At 40.5% G+C, this 12,238-nt stretch overlaps 1 protein-coding gene across 1 annotated transcript; it reads left to right on the plus strand.

The window, feature by feature from the left end:
* Window positions 1-5,042: 5,042 nt before the first annotated feature.
* Window positions 5,043-5,612, plus strand: LOC121865446 (putative proline-rich protein 21). The gene has a single exon (XM_042364923.1). The coding sequence runs from the start codon at window positions 5,043-5,045 to the stop codon at window positions 5,610-5,612; it is 570 nt and encodes a 189-aa protein (XP_042220857.1).
* The last annotated feature ends 6,626 nt before the right edge of the window (window positions 5,613-12,238 follow it).

Here is a 12,238-nt window from a genome sequence, read left to right on the forward strand (position 1 = left end):
GTGCGTGCGTGCGTGCGTGCGTGCATATATTGTCTGTTTTCACTTCCCCCCCCCCCAAAAAAAAATAATAAATAGTTTTCGTGGTGAAATGACACCTGAGTTATTACCTTGTGTTCGACATTTTAGGTCGAAACGTAGATTTTGTTCACATTTAATACAAAGGTGCTACTCTATAACCTGCTGATTAAGGATCTGTTTCCCCCAAATCCTTAACCCCCAAAAATCCCTAAACAATTCCTGATAATCAACAAATTTTCAATAAATATACTCCCATGCTATGATCCCTCGAAGTATAATTTGATAAGTCTCGTCAACTTCATCATAAAACCCAACACTTTTAGGAAGTTTAATAATAACAACCATTCTCTTGTATCTGAGGTAGCCAAAAATTGCTCTTCATATCCTTACACTGTGGAGAGATTTGAAGGAAGATATTCAGACAATGTTGAAAATTTATTTTTACAAGGAACAATGTCTTTACCTCACCAGGGAAAATTTTATTTGAAGATGTAGGAATAAGAGAGTTTGTCATTGACTTTGTTTCTCAGATTTACTCATTATTTTTATATTTTGCGTCTCAAAAATCGGTTTTTCATAAAAAAAAATGTGACTGGGAGTTAAAGACGATGTCAAAACCCATTTAGTGAAAATTTTCTAAGTAAATAAAAAAAGCCGACAATCACTCTCTCCTGAATTGCCAAACTTGCTCAGCTTATCTCAGAGTAACGTGAGGCGAATCTCGTTACTTCTGCTCTTCACAAGTTCAGTTTCGCAAAAATAGCTGTATTCATTCTCCAGTGGTGTGTGTGTTGTTATGTACTTATGTTTTCCTCAGTCATCCCATTAAGTGTCTCGTTTTCTCTTGACACCCTATATTAGAGGTGTCAAACTAAAACCTTTCGAGGGCCAATTCTTATCTTAGTTACCCTCTTCAGGGCCAACACAAGTGCTATATCACATATTTGCAGGAATGAAGTTTACAACTTCACACATTGCCTTACCTGGCTTACCAGGAATACCTCATTTGGGTTTGTCTCATCTTAAGTATGTAAAATTCATTTTACTAAATAAACATGATTTTATCTATTTCTTTCATGATTTCACGGGATGATGAATTTTACCGTCATCCCACGGGCCACACCTGACCATCCCAAGGGCCACATTTGGCCCGCGGGCCATGAGTTTGACACCCCTGCTCGGGCCTATAATCACTGTGAAGGTTAAGTCTTCTTAAGATTGCGATATATGTTTTGTTATTCTGATTTGTGATATGTTTTAGTAACTGATATGATTAAAGAATATTAATATATGATTTTGTGAAACAGTTTTCAATGTGAGACTATTGCAGTGGTTTAAATGAAGAATGTAAACAAAATGTGGATAAGTTAGTGAAATCGTATTGGAACATGGGGGAGAAGCTCTCTCTCTCTCTATCTCTCTCTCTCTGGGTATTATTGGTGAAGGACATGGTATTTTGTATCGTGAAAACCCACAAGTTGTAAGGGTAATCCAGTGTTTTCTGGTAGTCATAAGCTATTGTAATATATTTGTGAAGCATATTTGTAAAGTAGAGAGAGAGCATATCGTTGGATTAAGATATAAGACTGATATTAATGTAAACTTTGTGGAAGCTATCAGCACGTGTGAAACCATTATTGTTTAATATACTTTTTATGCAAATGCTCTATTTCCCTATCCTGGTTATATTTATATAACAGTATAAGGGAGACTGTGACAGTGTTTTTTTTTTATATGCTTATGAACCTGTGTGTTTTAGTATACAGTATATGCATATGTATTTTATGTAAGTGTATGTATATATGTGTGTGTAAGTGTATATGTATGTATGTGTGTGCTACAATACGCTTACTCATACAGTCTCCTGCAACATAACCAGCGCTATACAGAAACAAGTCACAGCAGAAGTCAACCTCAAACGACCATCTCACTCAGTACGTGGCCTCACCCTTCTCGGTCTACAAGGACTCGACTACACTTGTTATTCTCCTCCCCCGTAACAGGAAATAAGACGAGGCGTCTAGTTACGGTAGAGTCTCAGTGCATTTTCGATATCATATTTTATGTGATCTCCAATTACATAAAAAAATTGTATGAGGTTTCAGAATCGAAGATCCACCATAGGTTGTGTGTCTCAGTGCTGTCAATAACATATTAAGTTTTTCCTTTGTATGAAACGAAAGTGCTAAAGGGAGTGTTAATGTGGTGAAGGAAAGAATAATAATGAAGTGAGGTAGAATAGGGAGTAGGGTAAGGGGAGAGCAGTGTTGAGTAGGGGTAGGGGAGGGGGAAAGGTATTGGGTAGGAGTAGAGGAGGGAGAGAGCAATGTTGGGTCGGGGTAGAGGGGGGGGAGAGCGATGTTGGGTGGGTAAATGAGACAGCGACACATATGCCCTTATTTCTCACGGATAATTAGCGTCGGCAGCTGATCAATTGTCAACGACGACGAGAAAGTTTTGTAATTAACCACCAGCACGAACCATCACCTGCCTGCATGCCTGGTGATCCACAATCTCTTTATTTCGCTTACAAAAATCACCTGCTTCTTGGCATATCTCCTGCTTGGTGATTCAGCATCATATTTCTGCTTAGTGAACCACCACCTACTGCTTGATGAATGACCATCATCTGGCTGGTGACCCAACATTATCTGGTTGGGAGGGAGAGGCAGCAGTACTGTGGAGGTGCAGCAGCAGTAGTAGTGTGGATAAGCAACAGTAGTGTGGTGAAGGAGGAGGAAGCAGTACTGTGGAGGTGAGGGAGGGAGAAAACAGTGTCGGTAAAGAGGTTGTCATTAGGTTCAGCCACACCCACCTACATCCACCTCTTTATCCAGTTTATGTTCCATGAACAGATAATAATTCCGGGTTACTGGGCTACAACTGCTTCCAAGGCTTTTTCTTTCCCCTAATTAATGCAGCATGATGGGGAACTTAAATTCCCTAGATTAGAATTTAATCTTTCTTGTAATTCTCGTCTCTATCCTGCTAAACTTAAGAAAAAAAATGACTACTTTATTTTATTTTCTCTCATATTACCTTTATTTAACATTTTTCTTCGTTAATGCCATAAAGGAGTTTCGTACACTACAGAGATCGTTATAACGTACTGTATCTAGTAATTAATTTCAAAATGCATACAAATCATTCTTTTATTGGGCCTCTATAAACTTGTATAAGGCTTTGTTTTGTATATAACATTTAGGTTAATTGATATTGCACAGATATTGCAAATTAAATGTTGGCAATGTTGGCCTTTTGAGCTTCCGAAACTGTAGTGGAGCCGAATTAATTAATTAATTGATTAAAATGTGTACGAACCAAGGTAATATCTACCAGTTGTGGTACAATTGACGGGAAATGGAGCCGCATCACTAAACTCTTTATGTACTTGTACAGTAGAAGGAAAAGTGAGTCCCATAGGTATGACAGACTCTTAGGAACAGTGTTAAAAATATTCTACACTTAAACAGTTGAACACTTCTTATCCTATTTCACAGTAATTATATAACAAAGTTAATATGGAAAGAAACATTGCAAGCAGACAATATCAGACGACAAGAAAGAGATGTGAAACTCGAAGTTTACGGCTGAATAAATTTAATAAACTCTCTAGGCTTTGTTGACTTAAAAAAAGTTTCTCAAAATCATTTTAGAGAACAACGTGAACAATGTAATTAAAAAAAAATCTAGGAATATACAATAGTCGAGATTATGTCTGTCTTAAACATTAAAGCCGTCGGGATTGAATTTACCCCCACCCCCTTTTTTTGTTTACCTAGTTACGGTTTGCTTTGAGAGTTACCCATCCAGCAGACACATGGTTCTTCGTTTTCTGGGTTTTTTTCAACGTTTGTTGCATATTATGTTATACTGTACGTTGTGCTTGTGAGTGCATACGTGTGGACTGTGGGTTTGTGTTTTTTATTATGATGACAACCCCTTGAGTACGATTACAAGTAACATTAAAGGATTCTATGGATTGGCTTAGTAGAGAATTAATAAGAATATAAGCGAGGTTTATACAAACGTAGATAGAGACTGTACTGAAAAGAGATTTTTTTTTTCATAACTGTAACTGTTGCTGTTCACGTTCCAGTTGTTTCATAGTACCCAACACTAAGCCGTTCACATCCTCGGTATAAAATGTAACTTTCTGCTAATTTTTTTTATTGGATTTGGAATGAGTGAACACTGCCATTCACAGTACAATTTTAACCCATATTAATGCCTGGACGAATAACAGGATTTTTCATATGTTGTTACCAAGATTATATATATATTTTTTTTGAACTCCAAAATTTTATTTAACCGAAATTCAACTGGTCCATTTACGAAGAGCGCGAGAGTTTATTAACGTGAACATACACCACCACCGTCCGGGTCAACCAATGGTTATCACTGCTCGAGGCTCGTGCCAACTAGACTTAAAGCTAACAGTATATATCTGTGCGTGTGTGTGTGTATACTTGTACAGTATACTGTGGTCTTGGTGACTCTGGGTGCTGGTAGTTATAATTCGTGGTGATTGACTAGTGTTTCCTGGTCGCGGTGATGGTTATAATACTGGTAGGAGGTTCTGTTAGAGAGGTGTGTTAGTGTGTGTTGCGGGCATCGATGAACTAACATATTCAGCACATCTACAGGCATGTATTTTACGAAGCCAAAATATTCCCTATATTTTCAGTATCACTTTCCGATGAACGAACACCGTTTATCAACTTTAAGAGGGAAAATAATCAACTAAAAATATTTCCCCAGACTATTTCCTGATGTTTTGTTTTTTCCTCGCCATAGAGAGTTATGTTTCCCCAGGTCTTTTATTTTACTTTACCGATCGTGGTTAAGTGGCTCGTGTTGGTGGTTGTGGGCAGTGGAGGGCGTTGGTGGTTGCGAGTAGTGGTAGGTGTTCGTGGTTGTGTGTAGAGGGAAAGAAGGTTGGAGTGTGGGCGGGGGTGGTAGAAGTCACGGAGGATGATGACCATTGAGGATGGCCTCAATTACAAGGATACTCACCTACGGCCATGGCCACAATCACATGGATACTCGCCTACAGCCGTGGCCACAATCATAAGAGTACTCACCTACGGCCGTGGCCACAATTACAAGGATACTCACCAACGGCCGTGGCCACAATCACATGGGTACTCGCCTACAGCCATGGCCACAATCACAAGGATACTCCCCTACGGTCGTGGCCACAATCACATGGATACTCACCTACGGCCTTGGCCACAATCACAAGGATACTCCCCTACGGTCGTGGCCTCAATCACAAGGATACTCCCCTACGGTCATGGTCACAATCACATGGATACTCACCTACGGTCGTGGCCACAATCACATGGATACTCACCTACGGCCTTGACCACAATCACATGGCTACTCACCTACGGCCGTGGCCTCAATCACATGGATACTCACCTACGGCCGTGGCCACAATCATAATGATACTCACCTATGGCCACAATCACATGGGTGCTAACTTACGGCCGTGGCCGCAATCACAAGGGTACTCACCTACGGCTGTGGCCGCAATCATAAGGATACTCACCTATGGCCACAATCACATGTATGCTAACCTACGGCCGTGACCGCAATCATAAGGATACTCACCTACGACCGTGGCCACACTCACAAGGGTACTCACCTATGGCTGTGGCCACAATCACAAGGTTACTTACCTTCGGCCGTCGCCACAATCACAAGGGTACTCACCTACGGCCATAGCCACAATCGCAAGGGTACTCACCTACGACCGTGGCCACAATCACATGGGTACTCACCTACGGACGTGGCCACAATCACATAAGTATCACCTACGGCCATGGCCACAATCACAAGGGTAATCACCTACTGCCGTGGCCACACCCAGGCCTCTGGTACAGTAAGGAAGATTCTCCCAGAAGCAGTCACAACGAGCCTCCTCATAGCTCATGATGGCCGGATGCTGCTGCCTCTGTGTGCTGGCTTACCCGGCCACTAACTCTTCACTTATCTGTCCTCTGAGTCTGTGTTTATCTGGCCTCTAAGTCTTGCCGTATCCAACATTTAAAGTTAGTTGAGGTTATCAGGTCACACAACAATGATTTTTCCAGTAGCGTTACATGTCTGGAGCGAACATCCTTGTTGTATTATTTTTGAGACATTATTTACACACACTAACACACTAAATAGACTTTTATTTTTTTGAACACTGTGTTAAGTTTGAAGTGATGTTAGATAATGCTATGTTGTGTTACTTCAATGCCAGGTGATGAATTTAGCTCGAATGTGTAAATTTAGTTGTTAAATTGTCAAACACAGTAGAGGCGACACACTGATTGGTGGATATAGTTTCATCTTCATCACTATTGGATGCTATTTTTTCTTAGTTTATCAGTTTTTTCCAAAATTTATCTCTGTTTATAAAACGTATTGGGTCTTATTATCATTTTCTTCCTTATTTTTTTGCATTCTTCTGGTGATCCATCTGAAAAAAAAATACAATTAATGGATTTATGAGGAAGTTTAATATGTTGCAAGGAAGTGATGATTGATAGAATAATGATACTGAACTAAATGATAAGTGATGGAAATGCTGATTAAAGAAATAAGAATGAAATGATTCAGTGGTTAGTCCTAAGGTAAGGGATACTATACTGTATATACTGTATGCAAATGCCACACGTCCCTGAGGGAAGGGGGTTGAAGCAGAAGTTGTAATATTGGTCCCCCGAAAAATAGATTACTTTACTATAAATAACAAGGGGAGGTGAGTATGTGGGTGATGTGGTGGAGTGGGAAGGTGGGTGTGGAGGGGTTCCAGCTCCAGGAGTGTCTGAAGGAGGAGCAGAGTAGGAGAGCCTTCTCAAGACACCCTTGGTGTACCAGGATGGGAATATTGGACACGAGATTGAATTCAATATTTTTTTTTTAACGGGATTAGCCCACCCGGGCACAGGTCACTGACCCACATCAGGGCCTGGAGGGCGAAAACACAATAATAATAATATTAATAATAATAATAATAATAATAATTATAACTATTATTATTATAATCATTCAAAAATTAATAACAAATTACTAAAAATAAAAATTGAATACTGAAAATAATGATAACCATAAATTAATACAAAAACGAAAAAACAAATCAAGGATGAGAAACGATATATATTTTGTATGTTGTGTTGTCAAAGTAAGAGAAGCAATTGAAACCCTGCAATTGTGTGTAAATGGTGCAGAAAGTCAGATCAGCAACCTGGGACTTGATCACAATTTTCGTGGTGCCAAATGGCAGCAGGGTCTACCATTAGACAACACATTATGCTTCCAATATCTTCCCAGGAGGTAGTACCTCCCTGTTTGATACCTGCCTGTTACTTTCCAAGTAACTTCCCCCTAAGCTCATTGAAGCCAGAATTTCCTTTATGACTATACAACATATTCAGTATCTTTCATATTTCATCGAGTCTTTGCTTAAATCTTAATTGGAAATGTTACTCTGATCTTTGACGACTATTGAAGTATTCATTATAAGTCTAGTTCCGACAGCATCAAATACAAAATACAATCCTTTATAAAGTACAAGGATGATTAAAAATTAGAATACAGAAATAGAACTTATTAATAATAGATTTTATTTATATATAAATGATAGATTCATGGCTGGATGTCTCATCAAGTGACACCAAAAACACTATTACTCACTACAGAACGTCTGGGAGTAATATTACCCCTTAATGATATAGTGATGGTTATCACATAAGAACATAAGAACATCAGAAAATAAGGAGTCTGCAATAGGCCGGTTGGCCTGTGCATGGCAACCATAGAATGGTTACCAGTTATCAATGAATGCCCAACCATTGTTTGCACAATGTTTTTCCAGTCGGCAATTTATAGCAATTGCACTGGACAGCCATTCACGACCAACCCCTCTTCTAGGCAAGACACCACATACTATCGGGATCCCTCTCCTATCTCTAATCTTCCCCAGCGCCTCCCTATACCTCTTGAAAAGTTCCTCATTCCTAACCTTTCCTATGTCGTTTCATCCCACAATAAGACACACTACTGGATTGATACCCTCCCCTGACAAAACCCTATCTATCCTCTCAGCTACATGCCCTACCCCAGCCCCAGGAAAACACACCCTAGTCCTACTTTTCCTATCTCTTGCACAAAATGTCCTATCTAAAAACCTCACCTGGCTGTCCCCAACTACCACGACCTTACCATTGGGCAGGGTTTGTACAACTGCCCTTTCCTCTCCTTGCACCTGAGTCTGACCCTAGTCCCCTTGGAGACCACCACTCTCCACGCCTGCTCCTCCTTCGTAGGTGACCTGCTAGGCAGGACACCTACCTGAAGGAGTTCAGTCCTGAGGGCTTCGTTCTACCCCATTAGAGCGTCCATCTCACTCCTCAACTGCTCCAGCTGACTTAACAGAGTGGCCAGGTGGTCGTCTTTCCTCACACTCCGCTCCTCTTCCCCCACAACACAACAATCCAAGGCGGCCATTTCCTCTGGTCGCTAACGCGAGCAATTAGGGGCACGTCCTTCTCCAAGCTAGGTCAGGTAGCATAGACTCCCTCAATCTCTTTCTTCCCCCTCCCCTTAGATCAGTGGTCTCCAACCTTTTGTAGGCTCTTGGCCACATTTATTATTGTAAATACAGTGGGGTGCGCCAAAACTGTAGATCTACAGTCAAGAAATAAATCTCATATATATTGTACATTTATTTGCAGTTTTACATGTCTAACTGTTACCAGTTACATATTTTTACATTTACTCTTGGACAGGACGAGTGTATTTACCCCAGTGAGAAGGCTGACTTTCTTTCTGGGCCCGGTCTGGGGGTAAATACACACGTTCTGTACACGATAGACTCTGGACTAGTGCGCAGTTTCTCTCTCTCTCTCTCTCTCGAAGAATCACAAATAATTCACAATTTTCTAATAAACCCCCTCGGGCTCCATAATATGGTTCCGGCGCCCGCGAACTACAGGTAGAGGACCACTGCCTTAGATAATGTAGGAAGAGAAGCTTATTGGCGTGACTTCCATGGCAATATAAAAAGTTGTGATTTATGCAAGGAAAATCTCACATACACACGCACACACACACTTGTCAACCACCAGCGAGACAAGACGTGCCCTGAAGGCGCTTCCAGTTTGAGCAGCCAGGACGAGTCTGTTTGCCCCCCTCCCGCTGCTATATCCCAACGCCCTACCAGCCTTACTACACCGGGATTTATTCAGCAAAACATTCAAGTGATCAGTGAACGATTGACTACCAAACAGTGTTCCTATAGTGCACTCCAAGGAAAAGCACAAACACACAGAAGTGTAATACTGAGAGTGGTTGGATCTGACCTAACCTGACCTGACCTCGCGGCTATTTCTGTATTCCAATTTTTAATCATCCCTGTACTTTATAAAGGATTGTATTTTGTATTTGATGTTGTTGGAACTAGACTTATAATGACTACTTCAATAGTCGTCAAAGATCAGAGTACACTTGTCTCGTGCGGGGGTAAAGACGTGTCTGCATCCCTGGAGCATGAAATTGTCACTCCAAAGGGGGGATTTCGCCAGTAGAGAGAGGTCGGGGAAAGTGGGAGTAAAAAAACAAGCAGGTCCTTGGAAGTAAAATTGGTTACTCAGGACAAAGGGTAAAACAGGATCAGGGAAGAGTAGGTTTAAATGTATACTATACAAACAGTAGGAGAGTTAGATATAAAATAGACTTGCTGAGAGCGGTTGTCTGTACCGAGAATGTAGACGTCACAGCAATCACCGAAACTTGGATGAATCTGGCGAGCAAATTTTTTTTTATCAGAGTACCACATAGAAGGGTACAACCTTTTTCACAAGGACAGGGAAGGTAGGAAGGGGAGAGGGGTCGCACTCTTCGTCAAGGATACATTAAAATACTGTATTAACAATTCAATGAAGGGTGAAACATGAACCGAGTCTGTATGGGTAGAAATCACGGAAGAAAGAGAAAAACTAATTATAGGAGTGATTTACAGGCCCCCAAGTCTTGGGAAAAAAGCAGCTCAGCCCATATGGCAGGAAATGAGTAGGGCAGCAAATTATAACAACCTGTGCATTATGGGGGATTTCAACTTCAGAAATATTGACTTGGACAACATTGTAGGTGACTATGTATCTGAAAACTTCCTAGACGCAGTACAGGACAATTTTTTTAAACAACTAATTACAGAACCTATTAGAGGTGACAATATATTAGACCTAGTATTAACAAATAAGGAAAATATTATCAGAGATATCACAGTAGGGGAAGAACTAGGTAACAGTAATCACAGAGAAATCAGGTTCACCCTAAATTGGGAAACGAAAAACAATGACAATATGGTCAGTCCCAAACTTTCGGTTGGCGGATTATCAGGGGTTAAGAAGGTACCTAGGTGAGGTCACCTGGGAACAGTCAGGTCAGTCCCCAGTAGGAAAGGGTGAGGTACCAGATGACACAACACTTGATCATGACTATAATATATTCGCTAGTATACTATGTAAAGCACAAGAACAAAATATACCATACAGAAAAATTAGGTCAAATAAGAATGAGCCAAGGTGGATGACCAGAAAACTTAAACATGACATAGGAATGAAGAAAGGAATTTATAAGAAATTAAAGGGAGGGGAGGAGCAGCTCAGAAATAATTATAATGAGCTATCTAGGAATGTTAAGAAAAATGCTAGGACAGCAAAGAGAGACTGTGAAATCAGAATAGCAAGAGAATCCAAGGCGAATCCCAAGGGATTTTTCCAGGTATATAGAACAAAGGTCAAGGACAAAGTTGGGCCTTTAAAGTCAGGGAGGGGGGAAGTGATAAATGGCAGTGTAGAAATAAGCAAAGCATTGAACAGCTACTTTTTATCAGTTTTCACAGAAGAAATTCGCGAAGAAATTCCACAGGTGGAACTGATATTTAGGGGAAAGGAAGAAGAGAAATTAAAGAATATCACTATCAGAAAAGAGGATGTTCTTAAGAGGATAAATAAATTAGAGAAGACAAAATCCCCAGGGCCGGATGAAATTTTCCCTCGAGTCTTGAAAGAGTGTAGGGAACAGATTAGCGGACCCCTCGTAAATTTATTTACAAAATTATTAGACACGGGAGTTGTGCCAGACTTGTGGAAACAGGCAAATGTACTACCCATATTCAAAAAGGGAGACAGAGCATCAGCGTCAAATTACCGGCCGATTGGTTTGACGTCAGTAGTGGGGAAATTTCTTGAATCAATTATAGCAAATAGCATCTGATCGCAATTAGAGAAAAGCAAATTAATCTACGACTCTCAACATGGGTTTACAAAGGGAAAATCTTGTCTAACAAATCTGCTGACTTTTTTAGGAAAGTCTTCGAGGTAGTAGATAATGACGAAAATTACGATGTTATTTACTTAGACTTTAGCAAAGCATTTGACAGAGTACCGCATCAGAGGCTTCTGAGAAAAGTTAAGGCTCATGGTATCGAGGGGAAAGTTTTAAACTGGATAAAATCATGGCTCACCGATAGAACGCAGAGGGTCAGCGTAGATGGTGTTAAATCTGAGTGGGGCTGTGTAACCAGTGGGGCTCCCCAAGGGTCAGTACTAGGCCACCTCTTGTTCATAATCTATATAAGCGATCTAGATACTGGGATTAGCAGTGACATAAGCAAGTTTGCGGATGACACCAAAATAATGCGGCAGATAAATTCAGGGCAGGATGCAAATGCACTACAGGAGGATTTAAATAAACTGCAGGGGTGGTCAGAAAAATGGCAAATGAAATTCAACACCAGCAAGTGCAGCGTACTTAAAATTGGAAGAACAAATACTGTCAATGTATACAGCCTTAACAACATCAACCTACAGAAGTCGACTTGTGAAAGAGACTTACTTGTAAGCCCGGACCTACGGCCTAGAAAACAGTGTGTTAATGTTCGAAATAAGGCAAACAGAGTATTAGGTTTCATATCTAGAAGTGTAGAGGTCTTATTGCAACTATATCTTGCGCTAGTCAGGCCGCACCTCGATTATGCGGTTCAGTTCTGGTGCCCTTATTATAGAATGGAAATCAATTCACTGGAGTCGGTGCAGCGAAGAATGACGAAAATGATTCTGGGACTTAGAAACCTACCATATCAGGATAGGTTAAAGAAACTTAACTTGCATTCCCTAGAAAGACGAAGAATGCGGGGAGATATGATTGAAGTATTTAAGAG

This window comes from Homarus americanus, unplaced genomic scaffold (assembly GCF_018991925.1).
Source record: "Homarus americanus isolate GMGI-L3 unplaced genomic scaffold, GMGI_Hamer_2.0 scaffold51859, whole genome shotgun sequence".
Lineage (NCBI taxonomy): Eukaryota > Metazoa > Arthropoda > Malacostraca > Decapoda > Nephropidae > Homarus > Homarus americanus.

Bases quoted from the DNA above. Each gene is read 5' to 3' on its own strand.
- LOC121865446 (XM_042364923.1), top strand. From the start codon at position 5,043: ATGGCCACAATCACATGGATACTCGCCTACAGCCGTGGCCACAATCAT.